Below are 26,112 nucleotides of genomic sequence, written 5' to 3'. Positions count from 1 at the left end.
CCTGGGCTGCCGGCTTTCCAGTCGACAAGCTCAGCGTCTTAATCGCTGAACCAACGCGCTGTCCTGAGAAACGAGGCAAGGAAGGAACATTTAAAAAGCCCAAGAGAAGCAGAAGAGACAAAGAAATGATGGATGGATAGGAGACGATTGTCAAATTCATTCAGGATTGAGTTTTAACATGGTTAGATCCAGGTGTAGATTTAGGCTAGGATCACCGTGCAGAGTTGACCTAAATTGCTACATGGAAAAGGAGCCACAAAGACTCCCTGAACTGAATCCACTTAACTGAATTTGTAGTCCTGCGTCATTCAGGCAAATACAGAAGGAGTCATAAATACAGTCCTTTCTCCTGCTGAGGGGATATACAATTGTCTGAGAGGCTGTGAGTTCGATTCTAGGTAGAGGCAGATTTTCTCTCTCTGGGCACAATGAGAATATATCTGCTGAACAAAACTCCACATTGGCAACAGGAAGGGCATCCGGCCAGGAAACACTCATCTCCTTTCAGCTGCCCTGACTCCATCCCACAAGGGATTATGGGGGTCGAGCCCTTTCAGGGGAGGCTTGGTTGATTGGCTTGAAAAAAGATCAAGGTCTCGCTTTACAATAGTTCCTTGTTCCTTGTCTTTTTGTCAAGGATATTTGACAAATACCTCTTGCTAACTTTGATAGTAATTCCTCCACCCCTAAATTATTCTGAATATAAAACTTCAAGCCAAAGATTTTGAAGGACACCAGTGAACAGAGACAACAAAGTCCATTTAAGCCAGTATTTGGCCCCTGACATCTGATTAGTTACAGTACATGTGGTGGGCTGGATTAGATCAGCTTTGATTTGATCCAGGAGAGCATTTCTCGTGTTCAATCTTTGGCATCTTTAAATGTGCTCAGTAAAACAGGATTGAAAATAAATTCTCCCAGCTTCAAAGAGCTGCTGAAAACAAGAAAACTAGGTTAGAACAAACAGGGGTCAAATTAAAGCTGGGAGGAGGTTTTTTCCCCCCCCAGTACTGTTGTATCTTTGAATGGTCACTAAGTGAACTGTTGTACGTCAAGGACCTCTAATTGCATTTTGAAGATCAGGCTTAGAAGTTATGGGCAGCCCCCTGCTATGCTGGTCCGGTAAAGGTTGGTAAGTAATTTTTCAACTAATAAAGAAGAATATTTGTAGTTCAGGGTTGAAAGGAGATGCAACTGAGAGTAGATAAATTCCTTGGTGCTCTCTGAGCTTGGTCGTTTTCTTGCAGATGTTTCATGACCCATCTAGGTAACATCATCAGTGCTAGAAGGGAGTGGGGTTTGGGAGAAAGAGGAGGAGGAGGAGGAGGAGGAGGAGGAGGAGGAGGAGGAGGAAGACTGTGGAGTCCATGGTGCTCTCTGAGCTTTGTGGGTTTCTTGCAGATGTTTCATGACCCATCTAGGTAACATCATCAGTGCTAGAAGGGAATGGGGTTTGGGAGGAGGAGGAGGAAGAGGAGGAGGAGGAGGAGGAGGAGGAGGAGGAGGAGGAGGAGGAGGAGGAGGAGGAGGAGGAGGAGGAGGAGGACTGTGGAGTCCGTGGTGCTCTCTGAGCTTGGTGGTTTTCTTGCTGACGTTTCGTGACCCAAACATCATCCATGTTCATAATGTTATACTCCATTACTCCACCTTTCCGAAATCAATCACGTCTGTTGTTCCAAATGTTGCAGCCCCTTCCTTATTATTCCTGTAGGATTCCATCATCATTAATATTATTACTTGTTCTCTTCCTCTTCCATTTTTAAACTGGAGGAAACATTAATAAGACGTTCTGATGTAAACTTTGAAAGGAATTAACACAGTAAACAATAAAAAAGTATTTATTTTCCAAGGGGAAAAAAAAAACTAAATAAGGGCAAAAGCATTGCTCTGCGTAGCAGGTTTTAACACCGATAGGTTTGCAAACAAAAGTGCAAACCTCTGCAAATCCACAGGGGATTATAACAGAAAAGGAGGCTGTGGAGAATCAAAAAGGCAGAAAAACAGATAAATGAGAGCACCAAACATTTAATTAAGCAGGAGTTAAAAGCAGCCTTTAGAGTTTTGTTGATCAAAAATAGATCAAGGCTAGGTGCATTTGTTTCAGTTCAAAAGCAGCGAGACTGAGGTGTGACTTAAGAACCAAGACCTGAACTTCCCACAGTCAACAGGCCAGGTTTCAACATCAAGGTAGTTTTGGGGAGGTGGTGGGGTGGATTATGCTAAGAATAGTTTGCTATAGGTTTATAATGCCCCAATGAGTCCCTAGTAAGATTGAGTGAGCCAATTTTGAAAGACACAACCAACAGACAATGACACTGGCATCCTTTTCTTATTTGTGAGGGAGGGAGGGAGGGAGGGAAAGAGGGATAGGAGAATAGAGAGAAAGGAAGGAAGGAAAGAAGGGAAGGGGGAGGGAGGGATAGGAAAATAGAGAAAAAACTAAGGAAGGGACAGGAGAATAAAGAGAAAGGGAGGAAGGAAGGAAAGAAGGGAAGGGGGGAGGGAGGGATAGGAAAATAGAGAAAAAACAAAGGAAGGGACAGGAGAATAGAGAGAAAGGAAGGAAGGAAGGAAAGAAGGGAAGGGGGGAGGGAGGGATAGGAAAATAGAGAAAAAACAAAGGAAGGGACAGGAGAATAGAGAGAAAGGAAGGAAAGAAGAAAGGAAGAAAGAGGCAGGAGAATAGAGAGAAAAGGAAGGAAGGAAGGAAGAGGCAGGAGAATAGAGAGAAAAGGAAGGGAGGGAGGGAGGGATAGGAGAATAGAGAGAAAGGAAAGAAGGAAGGAAGGGAAGGAGGGAGGGATGGGAGAATAGAGAGAAAAGGAAGGAAAGAAGGAAGAGATAGGAGAATAGAAAGAAAAGGGAGGGAGGAAGGGAGGGAGGGAGGGATAGGAGAATAGAGAGAAAGGAAAGAAGGAAAGAAGGAAGAAGGAAGGAAGGAAAGAAAAAAGAAAAAAGAAAGAAAGGAAGAAAGAAAGAAAGAAAGAAAGAAAGAAAGAAAGAAAGAAAGAAAGAAAGAAAGAAAGGGTGGAGCCATACCACCAACACTGGCTGCACTAAGCAGTCCCACATTGTAAACTACTTTTCTCTATCATTCTCTCAAGACAGACTCTATGTAAGGCTAATTAATGGGTATTCGAAGGAAAAGAGTTTCACCTCACTGGACTCTTTTATTTAAGTTTAATGCTCAGGGAAGCCACTGAAGAAACACATTAGCTGGCATTTATCTTCCAATTATCAGACTGCTGAGAAATTATTGGTTAAAATGTAAGGCCAGGTGTGACGTATAGTTTGTGCTTGTGGCCAAAACTTGAAATTGGATTTCTGGGTTGAAAAAAATGTTGATTAGGAAAGTTGAAAGTTGAAAAGAACAATTGCAGTGTGATTTTTTTTGTGTTTTAATTTGCATACAAATACTTGAATCTCATCTATCGATTGATCACAATACAGACTTCATCTTGGCCTGCTTACAGCTTCTTGCAGGAGCCCACAGGTTGCTTCAGGAAGACATGATGGTGGCCTTGGCTATTCTTTGGACGGATCTGCCAGAATCGAGATTCTTAAATTGGCAGAAAGAAGCTGCCAATTAAACTTTGTAAAATAAATTTAACCACTCAAAACCCTGTTAAACAGACACATTTTCCTTATGAATCCAAATTCCTTTTGCGGAAGAGATCATTGATGACATACCATTCCTAATAGGATGCACAAGGCATCCTACAATACAAGATTAACAGAATAAACAGAATAACAGAGTTGGAAGGGACTTTGGAGGTCTTCTAGTCTAACCCCCTGCTTAGGCAGGAAACCCTACACTACTTCAGACAAATGGTTGTCCAATCTCTTCTTAAAAACTTCCAGTGTTGGAGCATTCACAACTTCTGGAGGCAGGTTGTTCCACTGGTTAATTGTTCTCACTGTCAGGAATTTTCTCCTTAGTTCTAGGTAAACTTAGACATTGTGCCCTAATTGTGCCAAACAACAGCTTATTTTTTATGTTTCTTTCCCATATTCTGCTCTTTGTTTAATAATCATATTTAAACTTCCCATTACCTGAAGAAAGGAACAGAATAAATAAGAAAGACCTCCAAATCTCTCTATATACAGTATATGCCAAAAGGGAACAAAATATTCAAATACTATTTGACAGGACATAACTTCTCATTTGTATGGGACCTGAGCATAGCTGGGCCACCTCCCATTTGGCTTATAGGAACCATCATTTTTCATACAGGCTTCTGTTATTACATCAAGGAGCAAATGCATAACCTGTGACTTTGTTAATATCTCCAGCAATGCTGCACAGAAAGGTTCATAGAGGTAATAATATAACACCCTGATTCTTAATACATGAGCGTGTATGTAAATTTGAAAAGAGGATAATCATCTCTGCAACTTAGATATGTAAACACCCCACAGAAATACATGCTACGTTTTAACCCCTGACTGAATTCTATGAACTTAAGAATTCCAGGTTCCCAGGAGCTGAGGATGAGAAATAGTCTGAAGAAGTCTTGAAGTCCAATGACCCACAGGGAAGGAGATCTTCAGGTTGATCTCCTACACCTTCCCCATGGAGACAGTCCTAATCTCATGTACAGAATGAATCCCTTATGGCTATGTTCATAATTACTTCAGCCAACATCCTTTTGGAATAGAGGTGCTACAGAATGAGATCTTCTTAAGGCAGGGATGTGGAACCTTGGGCAGACCTGTGGACTTCAACTCCCAGAATTCCCCAGCCAACCAAGCTGGCTGGAGAATTCCAGGAATTGAATTCTGGGAATTGAATTAATGCACACCCCTGTCTTAAGGCCTCAACCTTAACTCAACTCAACTTAACTCAAACTCAACTGTAGTCGTTTCCTAGAAGAATTGGCATGCAAATCTCCAACCTTGCTTTGCTCTCTCCAAGGTCCTGAACGCTCCTTGACTTGTCAAAACCCGGATTATCTTTAACAAACAGTTACTGCTTTTAAATTTGAGAACTGAATGCCTGTCCCACAATTAAACTAGCACATAAAGATACTTTCCTACACATAATGTAAGATATTCAAATAAAAGCTTAGTCCATAGCAGTAAGTCACTTTAATACTAATCCTTTGAAACCCTCAGTGACAAGATCCCGGGCTGTCTCATGGCTGAGCCACTTTATGGGCAGTCTCACCCATTGTTTGGGAGGTAAGTTAGTTTCCCTCAGCCCCTCCCTTCTCTTTTCAAGATTCCTGAATATTCAAGCTTTTCTTTATGCTATAATGACACTGGAAATAAACCCCGATCAGCAGTTTTAGCCTGTATGCTAATTTCGAAAAGTCCCAGGGCAGCAAAACAGCATGAAACACTGGGTTTTTTTCCCCCTCCTTGCCTTTTACTCCAGTAAAGACAATGCCCAACAGAGTTTTGTTGTAACTAAGCACTACCCGGTCAACTTACTATGGCACTAGCAACCATTTTCCAGATCGTCTCAAAAGCCAAAACTTGCAAAGTATGTTTACTAATTTTTCAAAGGATGGTAAATCAGTAAACACAAAAATCAAAGAGATTGTCTCTCGTCAAATTCACCCCTTTTAGAATATTTCTCGTGGCTTCTGCAGTGAAGACAACTGGTTAAAATACAAGATTTCCATTCTTCCTTTGCTCACAGGTAAGTGATTAATTGAGATGACACGGCAAATGATGGTTTAAGGTTAAGGAGCAGGCTTTCCATTAGCTTAGGTTTTGACTGAGCCTCTGGGGTCTTTGAAGCCACGTGTGGTGTCCAGGTTGGGTTACATTTCCTTTGCATGAGAAACCAAACTTGGGGCTGTGTGTGAGAACACAACTTTAATATAGAGGAGAATGCTTGTAGCTCAGGGTTGAATTGTGGGGTCCTTGGTGCTCTCTGAGCTTGGTTGTTTTCTTGCAGAGGTTTCATGACTCAGCTAGTTAACGTCATCAATGTTAGAAGGGAGTGGGGCTTGTGCAGAGGATGAGGAGGGAGGATGGGGGGTCCTTGGTGCTCTCTGAGCTTAATTGTTTTCTTGCAGACGTTTCATAACCCATCTAGGTAACATCATCAATGCTGGAGGGGAAAGTGCTTTTCTTTCTGTTTATATACAATGGCCTGCCCTGTCAATGTTGGTGGGAGTGTTCTTAATGGTCTCTTGATTCGGCCATTATTTATTGTTTGATTGTCTTACTTGGTAATTGGTAGAAAGTAAACCCCATTCCCTTCTAGCACTGATGACGTTACCTGGTCAGTTCATGAAACGTTTGCAAGAAAACAACCAAGCTCAGAGAGCACCCAGGACCCCACAAACCTTGAAGGTGGACTTGGTTTCATCAAGATCGTATTACAACCTTCCCTCCCATAATCCAGACAAGGCAACAAAAGACAGGTATCCTTGGAATATGCCAAAATTGGGGGGGGAAGGACTGTCCACCCCTCATGAAAAAACCCTTCAGCTTGAAGCCGTCCTGAGGTTTCCGAATAGCTGTGGGGATTCATTCTTGGATGTTGCGTATGCTGTACGTAAAAACCAGGAGGTTGTAGGGTCTAAAAAAGAGAAAGAGCTGCTATAGATCCGGACTTGAAGACAATTAAATTTGAGAGCTTTGATAGACATCTGATATTGCACTCGGCTTTGCTGTTGTCGAAATCAATGCGACGTAATTACAGCAGTTACGCTTTAATTGTGAGTACAGGATCACAAGAAGCTTTCATGAAACCGAAGAGGAGGGAGGGAAGACAGAGAAGCAGGACATAAAAAATGTATTTTTTCACGGAAGGGGGATAGTGCAAGGTTAGCGCCCGTGTGCCTCCCGCAGATGGAGGACGATCCGGGGAGAGATCCCTGGGATTATGGGAATCAGACATGCCCTGAGAGTTCTGGGACGGAGGCTGAGCAGGATGGGTGGATTGGTGGGCCGCTCTGGAGAAGGCCTTCTCCATAGCCCGATGGCGGCGCTGTTCATCTCTGGATGTGGAATGCGCCTTTGAGGCCTTGGAAGCCTTGGATCGTTTGGCGGGGGGGGCTGTGTTGAAGGGCCCTCTAAGGGGTCAGAAGTGATGGTAGCTGGGCGCCTAGATAAGCCAGAAGCTGAGGCCTTGGATTTATCCCATAATCCCAGGGATCTCTCCCCTCAGTGAATCTTTTCTCCCCGGATAAAGGCCGGAGAAACAAGGAGGAAACCGTGCAATTAAAACCTGTGAAATATTGGCATGCTTCTTCTTCTTCTTCTTCTTTTTTTTAACAGGGAGAGAAAAAAGACAAATCAAGGCAGCCAAATTGGAAGCAGAAACAGCTCTGGATGGAAGTCAGAGGGTAAATGCCGGGAAATCAGCACATTGACAGCTCTGCTGTCCAACCATTCATCCCGGCTGTTGCAAGATTAGTAGCTGATCAACTACTAATAACTGGGAGGACAACATATAATTTCCCAGCTACTTGAAAAGCGCAAACAAGAAAGAAAAATTATTTCCTCTGGAAGGAAAGAAGAAATAGCTGTAGTTTTTAGCTTCCACTGGGCCCCAAATGCACAAACACTCTCTCTCTCTCTCTCTCTCTCTCTCTCTCTCTCTCTCTCTCTCTCTCTCCAATACGGGTAGTCCTCAACTTACAACATTTCATTTAGTGACCGTTCAAAGTTACAACGACACTGAAACAAAGTGACTTATGACCATTTTTCATGGTCACGTGATCAAAATTCGGAGGCTTGGCAACCAACTTGTATTTATGACAGTCTCGGGGTTATATGATCCCCTTTTGCGAACTTCTGACAAGCAAAATCTATGGGGAAAGCCAGATTTGCTTAACAACCGGGTTACTGGCCTAACAAGCGCAGTGATTCACTTACCAAACAACGGCAAGGAAGGTCATAAAATGGGACAAAATTCATTTAACAACTGTCTTGCTTAGCAATTGAAATTTTGGCCTCCTTTGTGGTTGTAAATAGATCTATTTGGATTTTTTCAGGCCCATCTTAATAAGCCTGCTCTTCCTTTATGCTTATGTAATACTGTGCAGTTTGCTGTGCCTTTACCGTAACTGTTGAAAATTAAAACTGAACGTATCCAAAGGAATTAGGACTGCACCAATCTATTTCTGAATTGGGTTCATTTCTCCAAGTCCACTGCATTCCGTTTCTGCACTGGCTTGCATTTTTTTTGAAACGCAAAAGACATTTTTTCCCCCAGAGGCTATCCATATTTGTATGCATTTCATTATAAACTAAGCAGTTGATATGTATGCTGGCCTAAAATGCTCTTTATAAATATTAAAGCCCCCCATTTTTTAAAAAAAAATAAAAAATAATAATAATAACCAAGAATGGTATATAGAAAAAGAAATAGAAAAGTGAAACACTAAATGACAATTGTGCTGTAGCCAATGCATTAAGCAGGAAGGAAGGAATCAAAGCCCTATATTTAATAAAGTAGACCAAGTAAGATCTGCAAGGGGTTTGGGGCCAAACTGAGGGAAATGCAAAAAAGAAACTTTACGTTGAAGTAGAAAAAAAAATGCATTCATTTTTCATGCCTTCTCCCAGTAAAGTTCCCCAAGGCGCTATTGTTATTTATGAATTTCTGAAGCAGGTCACTTCTGTTTTTGAAGGTCCAGCTTAAATATGAATCCATTGAATGCAGCTAGCTAGCTAGCAATATACCCATAGGGTTTGATGCCCATCCTTTCTCTGCAAACTCCTTATATATTTTCTGCATGCCAATCAGAAAATATATATACTGGGTCCATGCTTTAAATTTTCAAAGCCCACCTAACTGCCAAGAGATAGGTTGATATTTGCCTGGCAAAAAAACAACAACAGTAAATCCTGTTTGCTAAAGCTTCTTGATTACATTTTTAAAACTTTCTTCAAATAAAGTTGTATTGATTTGCTACATCAAGAAGCAATCTACCATCTATTGCACCAAAATCTCCCAGAAGCAACTATACACACTGCAAATTTTTGCAGTATTAGGTTTCCAAATTCTGTTGAACAAGCATTTCTTTTAACGCAGACTTTTATTAAAATAAATGCTCTTTAAAAGTCTGTCTCCTACGCACGTGCATTTTTTGGGGGTGGGGTGGGGAGATTGCCTTGTAATACAGGCACTTGACTAATCGATTTAAGCTGTTTTAGCCTTTAGACTTGATCCTTTGGGAGGCTAAAAGTTGGCATCAGATAGCACTCCAAAAATGATGAATATATAAAACTGGAGTTCATGAAAAACATATTATTATACATATAGATGGATTCCAAAGCTTCTCCTTCAGAAAATCGGATGCTACTACATATTATTTATATATGTATGTATATATATACACATATGTATATATGTATGTGTATGTATGTATGTATGTATGTATGTATGTATGTATGTATGTATGTATAAAAGGCTATGGTTTTCCCAGTTGCAATGTATGGCTGTGAAAGTTGGACCATAAGGAAGGCTGAGCACCAAAGAATGGAGGCCTTTGAACTCTGGTGCTGGAGAAGATTCCTGCGAGTCCCTTGGACTGCAAGGCGATTCAACCGGTCAGTCCTAGAGGAGGTCAACCCTGACTGCTCTTTAGAAGGCCAGATCCTGAAGATGAAATTCAAATACTTTGGCCACCTAATGAGAAGGAAGGACTCCCTGGAGAAGAGCCTAATGCTGGGAACGTTGGAGGGCAAAAGAAGAAGGGGACGGCAGAGAACGAGGTGGCTGGATGGAGTCACTGAAGCAGTCGGTGTCAGCTTAAATGGACTCTGGGGGATGGTAGAGGACAGGAAGGCCTGGAGGAACGTTGTCCATGGGGTCGCAATGGGTCGGATACAACTTCACAACTAATAACAACAACTACATATTCTTTACTGTTTGCATAGCAGTGATTGGTATCTCTTGGGCAACTGGTACCACATACATTATGATGATAACACACTAATGATGTCGCTTAGTGACTTGTGTAAAGGACATCATGATGGGCTGGACAACATCAGTGTGGGACTGGTTAACTGACACCTGTAACAATAACAGATGTTCAGATGGGAAGCCCCACTCGACATGTCACAATTGGAGCACCTTTGTCCGTGGGTTGGGATTGATCTCCATTGCTAGGAATTATTGTGGTTTCGTGGCTGCATCCACAGAGACATCTATTTTCTCAGAGAAGAAAATGTTTCTAGCTCAGGGTTGAGCTGTGGCTCTGAGCTTGGTTGTTTTCCTGCAGATGTTTCATGACCCAAGTAGAAGTTCTAGACGGGAATGGGTTTTGCAAGGAGGAGGAGGAGGGGGGGGAGATGACTGTGAGGTCTCTGGGCTTGGTGGTTTATTTGCAGTGTGAGAAGAGAATGGGGGTTTGCAGCCGTGGTGGGTTGCCCCCAGTTCGCACTGGTTCTATAGAACCGGTAGTAAAACCAGCGGGAGGCTCCACCCACTGACCCCGACGTCATCAGAACATCATCTTCTGCTTGTGTGCGGTCCCGTTGTGAACTGGTAGTAAAGATAAGTAGAACCCACCCCTGGTTTGCTGGGAGGAGGAGGAGGAGGAAGAGGAAGAGGAGGAGGAGGAGGACTGTAAAGTCCTTGGGGCTCTCTGAGCTTGGTTATTTTCTTGAGACATTTCATGACCCTACTGGGTAACATCATCAGTGCTAGAAGGGAGTGGGGTTTGCTTTTTGTTTATATCCAGTCAGTATCATTTATTTTCCAGCTCAGTTTTCCCAACAAACTCTATAGCCTCTGAGGTTGGGTTTCAAAGAGTATTCTAACTAAAAGTGGCTTGAGTGAATTCCACCTTCTTCCGGCAATAGTTTTTATCTTTCCTAGATAATTTGGCACTTATAGTACATATATATCTTTGAACAGGAATGAATTCATTTCACCTATCATATGCAGAGTTGGCCGGTTAGCATTAATACACTTATTATTTCTTATAACATCACTGGGGAATGTGTGTGTGGGTAAACGGAAAAGGAGTTGCATATTCCACCATGAATTCCTCGAAATAAAAATGTACGAATTAAGAACAATTGCTACTTTTTAATTACCCTTTCCCTCCATAGTGTTTGGGCTTGTTCTCTGCAACTTATGAATATATACATTTCTATCTCTATTTGAATACATTTCTTGCAGTTTTACTTGCAATTATGCTTTAAAATGTTTAAATAAGGCACAAAGAGGACATTAATTGCCGGTGGATTAAAAGCAGAATAAATAAAAAAATAGAAGAATGAATTTTAAAAGCTCTTGCATGTTTTCTTGCTGAGTCCAAGGTAGAAAAATGAGAAATTCAGCTGCTAGTTATACTTTGATTCACGCCTGAACAACAACTGTTCGAATTGTGGAATGTCCTAGACTATGTTATGGAAAATGGCATAATATTCTAAAACATTTTTTGTTTTTCTTAAAAAAAAAATGAAGCAATAAAATAATCTGTGAGTAAAATAACTGGATTCTTCTCTTCGTTTTGGGGGTGGAAAAACTAGCAAATTTCATCCCACTCCAAAGTGGAACATTCATTTGTTTTCCACTTCATTGTTGAATCTTATTCTGACTCAGCTCCCCAAACACGACAAACACTCTGAAGTGAACTCAAAGATTCCTTTATTAGCAGCACCAGCAGCCCCGGCAAAAAGTTTCTCTCTCAACACAGGCTAACAAGTCCGTCCGTCTGGAAGATGAATAGTTGTCTGCCACATCTATTCATCCCTGCCCCCTGTCTTTTATCCCCAGAGCTAGGGTGGGCCTTCACTAGCAGTGGTGGTTCTTCCGTCCCAAGGACCAGCCCATAGATCTCCACTGCTCTCCTCTCCTCTGCCTTCTGCGCATCCGTGTGTCAGGCACTGGGACTAGCTGTTCCTCCTCTTCCTCATCAGCCACCTCCAGACCTGGGGGCTGTTGACTCTCCCTCTGAGGGCTGATGGATGGCCCAGGATCCACCTCTGTCTCTCTCTCTGCCAGCTCCATTCCCTTTTCCCCCTCAGAGCTCCCAGGTTGCCTTGATGCTGACTCTGACTCCCACACCTCCTCCTCCTCCTCTGATTCAGCTGCTGGAGGGGCTGGTGGCCAACAGCCACAACAAATCTGTTCACTGGCAAATATTTTGTCCTTCACTTTTCCTCAGCTAACTTGAAGCCAGCCCTGTCCTTTAAAAGCCACATGAGAAGATCCTCCAGAAACTACGATAAAACTCCCTTCTGGAACGGCATGGCATAAATAACCATCTCCCTGCAAACCGGTACAGAATTATTCTTGCTTGTTGAAGCCGAGCAGTCTTTACTACCCAGTGGGGATCTTCCAAGCTTCCTTAAAAATTCATTTGTACTTTAATTAAGAAACATGCTTCCTTCCCCTCCCTTAATTAACACACCAACAGTCTAATAAAAATAGATTCCCCAAACATCATTGTTTTGGTTGTTTCTAGGCTGAGGAAATAGGCTGAATAGGAAACACCACTCGGCAAATGAAAAGCCACAATATCGCTTCCGCTTTGATTGTCGTGATTTTTAATTTAACAGAATAGAAGGTTGGAAGGGACCTTGAAGGTCTTCTAGTCCAACCCAGGAAGCCCTATATCATTTCATACAAATAGTTGTCCAATCTCTTCTTAAAAACGTCCCTGTTGGTGCACTCACAACTTCTGGAGGCAAGCCTAATTCATTGTTCTCACTGTCAATAGAATAGAAATAGAAATAGAAATAGAAATAGAAATAGAAATAGAAATAGAAATAGAAATAGAAATAGAATAGAATAGAATAGAATAGAATAGAATAGAATAACAGAGTTGGAAGGGACCTTGGAGGTCTTCTAGTCCAACCCCCTGCTTACACCACTTCAGACAAACGGTTATCCAATCTCTTCTTAAAAATTTCCAGTGTTGGAGCATTCACAACTTCTGGAGGCAAGTTGTTCCTCTGGTTAATTGTTCTCACTGTCAGAAAATTTTTCTGTAGTTCTAAGTTGCTTCTCACCTTGATTAGTTTCCATCCGTTGCTTCTTGTCCTGCCTTTAGGTGCTTTGGAGAATAGCTTGATTCCCTCTTCTTTGTGGCAGCCCCTGATATACTGGAACTCTGCTATCATGTCACCCCTAGTCCTTCTTTTCATTAAACTAGACATACCCAATTCCAGCAATCATTCTTTCATTTAGGCCTCAATTTAAGCATTAATTTCATTTAAGCCTTATGTTAAATTTTTTTTTAAGCACACAGAGGGTGAAGGAGGTATGCTTTTTGGAAGGAAGAGGAGGGTGAAGCAAACACCCATTTCTGCCCATCACTTGCTTAGTTTTAAAACTTTTCCTCCACTGTTTTCTTAAACGGAACCAGTTGGATATAATGATGACATCCCAATCAAGGTTAGATCTTCCATATCAACTACTCCAAACTATGGCTGATGCTACAGCTCTTCCTGCTTAAAAGAATTCTATTTTTTTTTTTAAAAAAATGGACATTTCAAGTCAGCCTGCTTCAGAGTGAAACACTGGAATTAGTGCCAACTCAAATACCAAACTCCAAAGTATTCCCAGCTGAGATTTAATTTGGATTATTTCCTTTGCACGCCGTATCAAAACCAGCCCTTGATTTTATGTAAACATTTTGCAACAACGTCTTATTTGCTGTCTTTACGAAGAGACATCAAAAGAGTTTCCACTGATTTAATTCTCGCTAAAGTATACTGCACACAAACAAAATTGTTTTTGATGTTGCCCTGAATGTATTTATTCATAATTTTAATTTAAGATCATTAGAACTAGCAATAGTCTAATTGCACGCCTGTAATTTACTTGTAACTATCATTACAAGGTTTTTCTCTCTGATCAAGGAAGGTAGTGCTTATTTTCAGGAAACTCTACAGGCAGAATATTATAAATACCATTACCTTGAATGTTTAGACTGCAATGTTTAGAAATAAGATGCATTTTGAGAAATTGCACCAAAGGTAAAATTAACAAGTCTGGAGTGGCTCCTTAACCCAAATATAGAATGAGGACTGGAGATTTTCTGGCTACTAAATGTATTCGAATTTGTAATATTTCAAAAAATTAGGGGTGAACCAGCCTGTCAAATCTAACTTCGTTCACTTCTAGCTACTCCCCAACTTAAATGCATTTGGTCCGCCATCTGAATTTCTTGCCTAATGTGTTTAAAAATGTCTGCATGAACATAGGAGAGGCTTCTATGGGGCAAGGCTGAAGGAGAGAAGGGCAGAGGAGAGGATAATACATATATTTTAAGGGGTTGTGACTCTCCTTTGAGGATGGTTAAAGCGATGTTGCAATTTTCTGGTTTTGGGGAAATAAAAAGACAGCAAAGCATATAAAGCTAAGAGCAGTTGTTTTGGGGCTGGGAGAAGTTTCTAAATTCAGGGCACTTAAAAATCAAAATTCCATCCCTTTCTCTATCGTTTCACGAGGCGGGATTGCAGAAACATGACAAAATAATACTTGCAGGCATTTTTGATAGAGGGGCCATCCAGGTCGAGGAAAAAGGAAATTTTATGAGATTTATTTCTTCAACCTTCCCTGTGTGATTGAGCTGCTCAAGGTGGAATAAAAGCATTGCGCGGAATGGAGTCGGGTGGGAAACCCAAGATTGTAACTGTCTTCTGTCTATGCCAGCCCAAAATTGGTTTACAGGTAGTCCTCGACTTAGAACCATTCTTTTAGCCATCCTTCAAAGTTACAACGGCACTGAAAAAATGGATTTATGAGCATTTTTCACACTTACGACCACTGCAGCATCCCCATGATGACAATTCAAGATGCTTGGAAACTGGCTCATACTTATGGCCATTGTTGTGTCCCAGGGGTCACGTGATTCCCTTTTGCGACCTTCTGACTAGCAAAGCCAATGAGGAAGCCAGAATCACTTAACTTTAACAGTTGCCATGATTCACTTAACAATGATGGCAAGAAAGGTCGTAGAACGGGGCAGAACTCACTTCACCAAATGTCTCACTTAGCAAGAGAAATTTTGGGCTCCATTGCTGTCATAAGTCGAGAATTCCTCGCATCAGATTTGACCAACAGGAATCTACTTGCCTAACTCTAAAGGTAAAAGGCAAAGGTTCCCATCGCACATATGTGCTAGTCATTCCTGACTCTAGGGGGCGTGCTCATCGCCGTTTCAAAGCCGAAGAGCCAGCGCTGTCCGAAGACGTCTCCATGGTCATGTGGCCGGCATGACTAAACACCAAAGGTGCACGGAATGCTGTTCCCTTCCCACCAAAGTGGTCCCTATTTTTCTACTTGCACTTTTTATGTGCTTTCGAACTGCTAGGTTGGCAGAAGCTGGGACAAGTCACGGGAGCTCACCCTGTTACGCGGCGCTAGGGATTCGAACCGCTGAACTGCCAACCTTTCGATCGACAAGTTTAGCGTCTTACTCACTGAGCCACCCAACTCTAGCAAATCTTTAATCCAGCAGTGAATTATGATCCTTTGACCCCCTATGCACTATGTAGATACCCTACCGAAAGATTAGGAAGGGATCGATGTTTGCTGTGTTGGAGAAATAATAGATATGTATTCAAGGACACATTTATGTATGTACTTAGCAGCGAAGGCACAAAGCGATCGGCTGGTGTGTCTGGTTGCTGCAGGAACACTGCACAGGGAGAGGGACGGGGAGGGGAAAAAAACCTGTCTATTTTATCTGCCGGCTACAGAAAGCTCTTAAGAAAACCTCCCATGGTTTCCTGCAGGTTGTTAGAATCACAGGTCATAGACAAGAAGGGATCCTGCCGGGCTCAGCAAATTGAATGCAATTTTAGTCATTTGAAAGCTTAAGTGGCCCTACGCACCGGTGACGATCACGAGGTAGATGGAATTGGACATGCAGAAAAGGAAGAAAAAGACTTAAAACGGGGGAGAATGGGGGGAGGAAGAACCAAAATCCATCTTAAATAGGCATGCATATATATGTACATCCCAAACTGTAAAAAAAAAGAAGTATAAATCGGCTGATATACATCAATTGAATGCAGGAATAGGAAAAAGTCCATTTTAGTGGCCTTTCTGTTTGACCCTTCCTTCCTTCCTTCCTTCCTTCCTTCCTTCCTTCCTTCCTTCCTTCCTTCCTTCCTCCCTCCCTCCCTCCCTCCTTCCTCCCTTCCTCCTTCCCCTCCTTCGTTCCTCCCTTCCTCCCTTCCTCCCTTCCTCCCTTCCTCCCTTCCTCCCTTCCTCCCTCCCTCCTTCCCCCTCCCTCCTTCCCCCTCCTTCCTTCCTCCCTTCCTCCCTCCCTCCCCCTCCTTCCTCCCTTCCTTCCTCCCTCCCTCCCTCCCTCTCTTTCCTTTCGTCCTTCCTCCCTCCCTCCCTCCATCCCTTCCTCTCTGACTTTGGGCCAGATAAATACTTCCTAAAGTCACCCAACCAACTTTCATGCCTGAGGCAGGACTAGAACTCAATGACTCCTGGTGATTGGCTCAAAGACACCCAGCCAACTTTCATGCCTAAAGCAGGATTAGAATTCACTATCTGCTGAGGATTGACCCAAAGTCACCCAACTCACTTTAATACCTGAGGTGGGACTAGAACTCACTGTCTCCTGGTGACTGGGTGGATGGGTGGATGAATGGTTTAGGTTTCAGCTGTTTCTAATTTTACTTAAGGGAAAGGTTTGATCTTACTTCCATGTTTGCAGCTAATTCCCTAATTAAGAAAAACAAATACCTGATTGCAAAAGGAGAAAGTTCCATTTCGGAAGAGAAGGAAAGCCTCAGAATATCTGTCCTGCTAAAAATTATTCCCTTAAAGAGTTCCTCTTGCTATGGGGAAAAATAGGGGGATTTTAATCTATAGGATGCTCAGTTGTCTCGCATGATCTACCGATATTACTTTCTGTGTTTGTGATTTATTGCAGTCTGCAGAAACCCAGAAAGGAGCTGTCACAAGTGGTGCCACTTCGCCCTGCAACTACACCTTTCCCAAGTTACCTTCCCAAATGTTTCTGATGACACGCCTGCTCCTGTACCGTCAACCCAATTTTTGGTGTTCACCAGAAAGAAAAAATAAAGCATTGTTAATTCTTGCTCATTTCTTTACTTGCGGACTCCAAAAGGCAAGGGGGAAAAAAAAGACAACAATAGAAGGAGAAACAGCAGGGACGGGAAGCTCTAACATTAAAACCAGAACTCCTGCAGATAAAACACGACACAACAATGGAAATAAAGGAGCTATCTTACAAAAAATCGAAAGTGTTGTTGCAGACTAATGAGATCATTATTACGGAAGGTTGTTATTGTTAAAACGTATCAAGACAGTTCAAACTCAAATTCTTAATGGGATGTTCCAATCTCAAAATAAAGCTTCAAGGGTTAAAATTTGAGACCAACCACCAACAGTATTGTCTCTTCTGATAGGACCCAACTCCACAAAATGTTTCTAGTGGGTTTTTTTCTTTGCCAGCTTGAAATAAAACACATTCCCCATTGTGAACACAACTCTAAAATCCATTAGACGATTCATATGTTGTGGGGTCTGTTTCAGAGATATTTCCTTACCTGAACAGAAAAACAGGTGGGCAAAAAAATAATGGGAGGAGAGGAAATTTCTGACTTCCTGCCAGCATTCCCATTGACTTTCCTTGTGGGAATCTGGCAGGGAGCATTAGAAATCCTCTTCCCTTCCCATCTTCAAATCACCAAGTCAAACTGATTCTTCCCATCCAACTGAATTGCAGGATTTCAACTGAATTTACTCATTGAATGTCAAATTCAATTCAGATCTTGTCCATCACAGTCAACCAAATCATCAAAGCCTACAAAATGAGATTCCAGAAGTATCTGGATTACTTACCTGTTGGAGACCCTTCCATGACATGTCCAATGTATGGTCCTTCCCGGAAGATGGGCCTGTTGTCATTCTGATCAATGATGACTATATCAAAAGGGACTGGACCTTCTATGGTCTTCCCAGAGATGTCAGTGATCTCCACCTGCAGCTGTATAAATAGAGAAAACATAAAAGAAATCTGAGCCACGTTGTTATCCCAGCAAGGAGAAGAAAAGGAGAGTTGACATCAGCTGTCAGGCCTGCCCCAGCTCAGATCCCTAGGAAAGAAAGACCCTCAACTCCATTTATTGAAGTGATAGGTTCTTTTAACTAAGGTTAAGTGGTTGCAGCGAAAGAAAAGATAGATCTGAATATTCCCGCACAAAAGGTTATACTTTTCCCCTTTCCATGTCCCTTTCCCCTTGACCAGTTCATCATCATCCAGATATTTCGGGAACTGTTAGGATGTTAGTGCCAATCGATGGAATTCCGCATTCTTTTTCCAGGCCAGGTGTCCTTAAAGGCTGGTTTGATCTGCTCCTGGCACCTCTGGTTTCTGTCATGTCTGCCTCCCTCCTCCTTCCATTGGTCTTCCCATTCATGCTCATCCTTGCTACTCTACATTCCTTTGCCCCCTCCCTCCTCCCCACTGCATTTTATGGCAGGATGCCAGCAAAGTGCTAAAGTTGAAGATGGCAGGTTCGACATCAGCATTTTGGTCATTAGGAATCCCAGGCCGTGTTAGCACGTGAGAAAGTGGGATAAAGGAAGGATGATGGCAAACGTGACCAATCGAAACACACTCCTGCTAAGATCCTTGTTAGGCACATTGCAACGGAGTTGTCATATTTGCTAGCCAGGAGGGGAAAGAAAGAAATGCAACTTGATGCTAATGAAGTGCAGATTTGCTTAGAATAAGTACTTTTTTCCTCCTTTTCTCCTTCAAGCATAATTATCCTGAAGGGGAATATTCTGAACTACAAAAATAAATTGCAAAACTACACAATAAAAGATAGACCAAACCTGAACGCTGGGAAGCAGAAACGAGATTGTTAGCAGGAAATAAAGAAAAAGGAGAGTGTTGTTTTAAACATGACAGATTTATACTGAAACATCTGATCTAATTTACCCCTTTGTGGTGTTTTCCACCACAGCAGCTATGGGTCAGTATCCATAAGGGATGGTACCAAAAATAAATTTCCATCCATTCTTAAGTAACCCTATGGAAGCGAGTCTAATTTTATTTCCCTGTAAATTCAACCTGTAATTAGTCTGCTCTGGCAGAGTGATATTTTAATTCAAAGAGAAGTCCTGCTTCTCTGATATTTGAAGTGGAAAAATTACGAGCTGAGCATTGTGTGTCATAACAGTTTCTTCTTCCCGTGAATAGATTGCGCCTATTGAAAAGAAATCATTAGAATAATTTTTCAGTAATTTGATTTGATGATGCACGAAGAAATAGTCAAGTGAAGTGATCCATAAACACTAAAAAGGTGAGGGAAAAAAAAATAGTATGGAAAGCCAATACTGTATATTCTATACAAAAAAATAAATAAATCACAATATGTGTTCTATAAATCATAGACCTTCAGTCTTATCTTGTCTAAATGGAACTAACACACTAACTTTAAAAGAGAAATGCAACTATTTATTTAGTTAAGAAAATGTATATGGCTGCCCAACTCACTCTTGTTCACTCTGGATGGCTTATAATAATAATAACTTTATTGTCATTGTATGTGTATACACAGTATACTCATACAACAAAATTCACTTAACACCCAAAGACCAGGTTCAACACATATAACAATCCCCAAACACACTCCCACCCCCCACAGTTCCCCACCCTTAAACCACCCAAACATCCACACAACAGACCAAGCAATGCTGTCCAACAGCTCACTGATGGTGGCCCTTTAGTTCATTGTTGAGTGCAATTATAGCTCTGGGATAAAAACTATTCAGAAAACGTGTGGTCCGAGATTTAATTGTTCTGTATCTTCTGCCAGAAGGCAACAGTTCAAAAAGATTGTAAGCAGGATGGGAAGAGACTCTGAGAATGTTATGCAACTTCCTCAAACAGCAAGATTCGAAGATGTCGTCCAGGGCTGGTAGCTGGAGTCCGATGATATTCTGGGCAGTTTTATAAGGATAAACCCCAATAGAAAAAGCAATAACCTCCCAACTCTGTCAGGTGACAATAATCAGATGATACACCTGATGAGCTCCATATCACTCTGGGCTCCCCAGGCCTATTACCAGAACCCCCCTCCCAATTTCCCACAGCATCAAGTGTAGCAGCCCTGTAGATCAAAGAAAAAGATGGCCTCCAGGGCTGACACTGGGCCTTGTGAAAGTAGGGGCAATCTTATCTCCAAGGGACGATGTTCTACAGGGTGGGAACCATCATAGAGAAGACTATTTTTTCTTGGTCACATGAGATGGACCTCTTTAGGAGAAGGGACATGTAGCATTCCCTGCCTCCCTGTTCTGATGGGTTGAGTAGATAAATATAAATTTTATGTAGCAAACATCAGGGTGATAAGAAAGCTGAAATACATCAGCCCATCTACATCTACAGCCTGGGAAAGCAAAGGGAAATCATCAAACCCATTAAAAAGTGAAAGTTAGAATATTTCGGACATGTGATGCAACACCCAGAAAAATACGGCATACTTCAACTTAATCGTCCAGGGAAAGATTGAAGGCAAATGAGGTACAGGCAGAAGAAGAATATCATGGCTTCAAAACCTAAGGGACCATTTTGGACAAAACTTAGAACACTTTTTCATGTGGCTGTTGACAAAAACAGGATTGCCAACATGATCGCCAATGTCCAATGATGGATATGGCACAAGAAGAAGAAGAATCTACAGCTAAAAACTCATATTAAGTTCTCCTCCATAATGGGAAACCAGACAGACCCTTACCTGAACTACAAAGCCCATTGACACAGAAGAAAGAAGACTAAATTGAATGAGGAAGGAAAGATGATAGGCTTGAGAGTATCAATTTAACCCTATATAAAGTTGGGGTTTCTTAGACTAGGAAAGATTCTTCTAGGAACTCTAGGTCTACCATTTCCATGTTAACCTTGAGAATCTTCCATGACACATTTTAGAAGGGGCACATGATGGCTTCCTTGCTTCTGGAATATTTTGCTACAGTACTTCCACCCTGTGATATAACAGATGGAAACCCAGATTAAGTATCCCTGTTAAGCAGGAATCCAGGTGTGGCTTGGCGTGAACAAAGAGGCAGAGTCCAGATTCTCTCTCTAGATAACACATTTATTCAGTGTTGGATAAAAGTGGGACCTCCCATAAACATGGAAGAAGCATGAGTGCATTTTAGAGCAGGCATATATAAGTTCCTTGGGACATGGTGGCTCAGTGGCTAAGACGCTGAGCTTGTCGATCGAAAGGTCAGAAGTTCAGCAGTTCGAATTCCTAGTGCCGCATAACGGGGTGAGCTCCTGTTACTTGTCTTAGCTTCTGCCAGCCTAGCAGTTCGAAAGCACGTAAAAAATGCAAGTAGAAAAAACCTTTGGTGGGAAGGTAACAGTGTTCTGTGCGCCTTTGGCGTTTAGTCATGCCGGCCACATGACCACGGAGACGTCTTCGGACAGCGCTGGCTCTTCGGCTTTGAAACAGAGATGAGCACTGCCCCCTAGAGTCGGGAACAACTAGCACATATGTGCGAGGGAAACCTTTAACTTTACCTTTTATATAAGTTTCTTATTTTCACTTAGTTACACAAGCAGGAAATCCAACTCATAGTAGATAAGGTATGAAGGTTACAAAAATATTTGTTCACCACACCTGTGGTGATGGACACATACTCCATTGCAAGCATGTGGTTTCGTCCTCAAGGTTTACACAAGCTCTTCACTAGCCTGTAGGCCTTGCCTTTTATTCTTGCATTTTAACATAAGAATCTTCATCATTAGACCAAGTGATCAGAGTTATCAAAATTCTGATTAACAGCACTGTGATTGTCCCATGCTACAGGAATAAAAGAATAACAGAATTGGAAGGGATCTTGGAGGTCTTCTAGACCAACCTCCTGCTTAGGCAGGAGTTAGGAAGCCTCCTCTTCCAGAACTAAAGTATCATCCCACATAAAGTTATTTGTCTTTTAGTCTTGTAACTTCTTAATTATTTTGTTATGGTTCACCCCAATGACAACAATAAAAACCCCTTTCCGTTTCATTTTGGTAGAGCTCCAAACCGAAGTTGTTCTAAATTCCAAAAATGTAATATGAAAAATTATTTATTGCCACATTTTCATTATCTCAGTATTCCCTCTCCCCCCCCTCCCCCCATTTCTGGTCTTCGCACACAAAATATAGCACAATTGAAACTGCTAGCTTCAATTTCCCCATTGTTCTCTCTGCAATATTAATGCTTATGGAGATATGTGAATGTTAGGGTAGCAATAAATTATCGTATCTTCTTTTGTTAGTTATCTTGGAATAAATAGCTTTTTACCGAATCAGTCAGCTGCATTGATTTTTCTATTATGCCTGGCTGTTTTGCTGATGCAACATGCATGTGACGTATTTTCACACTTCTATCACTAGCTACAATAAGTAATTGAATTCAAGCAAATTATGCCAAAATAAAATAGCTCTACGTGAAATTTCTCCCCTCCCCCCTTTCCCCCAAGGTGGTAGAGCGATAGCTTTAAACAAGATTTGCCTGAATGCCAAAATACACTGATTTTTGCATCTGATCTCTAGATGCTTTGAAAACAAAATAGCTAAACAGGAAGCACTGTTTTCTAATTATCTGTTTTCTGTCTAGGAAAAACATTAATTGTGGGAATTTAGAGCAGCCCCTGAATACCTTTGTGCTTTCATTGACAAAGAAATAATGTTTTTGCCAATGGGTCCAAAATTAGCTAAACAAATGCTTAAATGGACCCCAGGTGGGGGAACTGAAGGATTTTCTTGACTCAGAAGTTCTCAGAAGGCCATGTCAGACAGGGCAAAAGATTGACTTTGTTGTTTTTAATCTGAATCTTTCACACAGGGGAAGAGAGAGATGTTTGAAAAGCTCTTAAATGTCATATTAACACATTTTGGAAAAGGCTGTCAGTCTTTGTGACCTGCAGTTAAATGGCACAAAATATGGGTGATAATCCATTAGCCAAGCTGCTTTCTTATGAGCTAAGCGATTAGACAGTCCAGTGTCTTTAAGGCAACTTTAAGCTGTATATTGAATTTATGTTTTACTGACAAAGAAATAAAGGGAGACTAGTATAGATGTATTTCAAGCTATTTAGCACTCGTCAGCTAGTCATACCCTTTCTGGGATTCGAACCCGGGCTTCGAATCCCAGAAAGGGTATGGCCCAGTGGTGGAATTCAAATTTTTTTACTACCGGTTCTGTGGAGGTGGCTTGGTGGATGTGGTGTGGCTTGGTGGACGTGGCTTGGTGGGCATGGTAAGGGAAGGATACTGCAAAATCCCCATTCCCACCCCACTCTGGGGCCAGCCAGAGGTGGTATTTGCTGGTTCTCTGAACTACTCAAAATTTCCGCTACTTGTTCTCCAGAACCTATCAGAACCTGCTGAATAGCACTCCTGGTATGGCTAGCTGATGAGAGCTCAAAAGCTTGAAATAGTCTATACTAGTTGTTGTGGTCCACCAACAGCCTGCGGAGCTGGCAGTAGAGTTGGACAGTGAGGTGGCTGGGGAGGAACATGGGCCAGTCCTGGAGTCTGGGGAAGGCTCGGACAAGGGTTCTGTATCAGAGGCAGAGATGGGGCCAGGACCATCTGGGAATTATGTGCCTCCAGAATCAGACATCAGAGAGGCCGAGGAACAGGGGGAGCCTGTTCCTAGTGCATGCATGCGCAGAGCTGCCAGAAGGCAAGAACAGTTAAAACAAAAGGGACGACTCTGGAGTAAGGCTTGGAGATGATTGGCCCCTCCCATAAGACATAAAGGAAGAGCAAAGGCACGTGGGCCTTTGCAAGAAGCAATGTTGTGGATGGTGCCGGTTTGTACTTTGAAGCTCTGTTTTTGACTCTGTTTCCGTGTGGCCATGCCAAGATAATTGCCAATTAGTTCTTTGGCAGCGTGCCAAAGAAGATAAAGGTGGGTGTTTACCAGCCTTATCCGAAGGACTGTGGCAGACTTCTGTTGGACTATTTATAAACTCCTGGAGATTCAGCAGGTGCTGTGAATGAAAGGAATTCACAGCCGTTAAAAAAAAAAAAAGAGGGGGGGTTGGGACTAATTGTGTGCTTTTTACTATATCAGGAAGCCTAGGTCAGAACACTTGTCTCCCTTTATTTCGTTGTCAGTAAAGCATAAATTCAACACACAAATAGTTTGTCATGGAAATGACTGCATGCAAAGGCTCCTGGATCAGGGCTGAAAGGCAAACGTGGAAGCAGTATGCTCCATCCCATAGTTGGGTAGACCAGGTTGCCCTGATAGACCGGTCTCACCAGAAAAAAACACTTTAAGATGTATGGACTGCAAGTCCCAGAATTCCCTAGCCAGCAGAGTTGGGGAAGAGCAGAGCTGGCTGGGGAATTCTGGGAGTTGAAGTCCATACAGCTTAAAGTTGCCAAGGTTGAGAAACACTGAGATAATCAATGGGGGACTTGATCATTTGCTCCATGCTGCTGTCGAAATAACAAAACGGTGAACTGGTCCCTAAGGATCCCATTAATAAATTGCCCCCAACAGCCAGGTTCATTAGCTGTGATTAATCGGCATGCAGGGAAATTAATTCTTGCTACAAATTTCCATGCCCACATTCGAAGGAAGAAGATGCTGCTGGAACAGCAAAATGCAACGAGCAATTCTACCAATTCTATCAGGTTGAAATTTTGCCCGATTTACCCGGAAATTGAAGGCATAAGCACTTCTGCAGGCAAAGTAATGGAAAGAAGGGATGAATGAAAAGAAGGACTAGGGGTGACATCATAGCAGTGTTCCAATATCTAAGAGGCTGCCACAAAAAAAGAGAGAGATGGTCAATCTATTCTCCAAAGCATTTGTAGGCAGGACAAAAAACAGTGGGTGGAAACTACTCAAGGAGAGAAGCAACCTGGAATTAAGGAGAAACTTCTTAATAGTGAGAACAATTAACCAGCAGAATGGATAACGAGATTGGATAACCATTTGTCTGAAGTGGTGTAGGGTCTCCTGCGTGAACAGGGGGTTGGACTAGAAGACCTCCAAGGCCCCTTCCAACTCTTTGTTATTCAGTATGGACTGCTCTCCAAACTTCCATCCACTGGGTATATTATAGGGATATACAGTACAAGTTCTGAAGTGGAAGGAAATGACGAATAACAATTAAGTAGAAAAGATTTTCTCTTTGATTAGAAATATTTTTGGAAGGAATATTGAATTAGGAAATTAAATATATAATTGGAGGTTTAAAATGCTTAGTGGAAAAGTTAGGTTTCAAGTGGAAATCCTTGCTTAGGTAAGTTGGTTGGTTGGTTGAATGGATGATGGTTGGATGGATGGATGGATGGATGGATGGAGTCATCAGTTGGGCAGATAGGTGGGTGGGTGGGTGGATACCCCAAACTTTTGGGGTATCTTTTTTTCTTAAACAATTTTTTGAAACAAAGTCAGACCTTCCTCCTTGAACAAAATATGCATATAAGTCTAAATATATACATATTGATAGATCTAACACAGTTTCTTTAGAAGTTATCAGGTGGGAACTTCCAATTTTATTGATGCATTGTAAGACAAGTAAAACTGGCTGACATTCCTGATCACATTTAGAAATAACCTTCCACTGGAAGATTCGAGCATATCCAAAGAGAGTTCAAAATATTTATTCCCACAGCGATTCCTTCTCTTCAAGGTTTCTCTCTGTTTCAGCACTACATTAGTTCAGCTTTTTCCAGCGTTCGGAGCGTAGCCTTCAAACCAACAACTCATTTACCTTACGGAGAATGCAATTAGTAAGTATATCCTGACTTAGCGTTCAATTGACAGCTTTCTCATTTTCTCACATTTACATAATTTGACAGGGACCATTATGGACCCGTAACTGGTCTCTTGGAATGACATTCACAAGGTTGGTTCACTTATTAATTGACCCCTGGTAATGGTAATTTAAGAAGCATATTAATCTCATCTGTCATTTCCAACACATAGCTGGTGTATAAAATAATTTGTCTTCTCAAGGAGTCTTGGAGAAGAAAGAAAGAGCTGTAATTCCCCCCTGCTTCAAATTAATATGCACATATCTTCCCTGCCACATTAAAGATTACGGGCAGACATAATTTATTCCTTCCTTTCTTCTTTTAAAGATATTTTCTTTTTAACCTAAAAAAAAGAAAAAAAAAGAAAGGGACTGTATAAAGAGTCTCCACTTGTTAATCTCCATAAAGA

General features: G+C 41.8%; 1 protein-coding gene across 1 annotated transcript in view; it reads right to left on the bottom strand.

Moving 5' to 3' along the window:
- The window catches only part of CDH13 (cadherin 13), a 443,006-nt gene that overhangs the window by 141,909 nt on the left and 274,985 nt on the right, over positions 1 to 26,112 (bottom strand). The window contains exon 6 of the mRNA XM_070952954.1: positions 17,759 to 17,903. Coding sequence (XP_070809055.1) covers positions 17,759 to 17,903 — 145 coding nt within the window. The remainder of the gene's footprint in view (positions 1 to 17,758; positions 17,904 to 26,112) is intronic.

The sequence above is a fragment of the Pituophis catenifer genome, unplaced genomic scaffold (genome assembly GCF_029215685.1).
Source record: "Pituophis catenifer annectens isolate HBS135680 unplaced genomic scaffold, rPitCat1.0.hap2 SCAF_13, whole genome shotgun sequence".
NCBI lineage: Eukaryota > Metazoa > Chordata > Lepidosauria > Squamata > Colubridae > Pituophis > Pituophis catenifer.
Note: the sequence above shows the minus strand (reverse complement) of the source record. Positions and strands in the feature narration are given on the sequence as shown.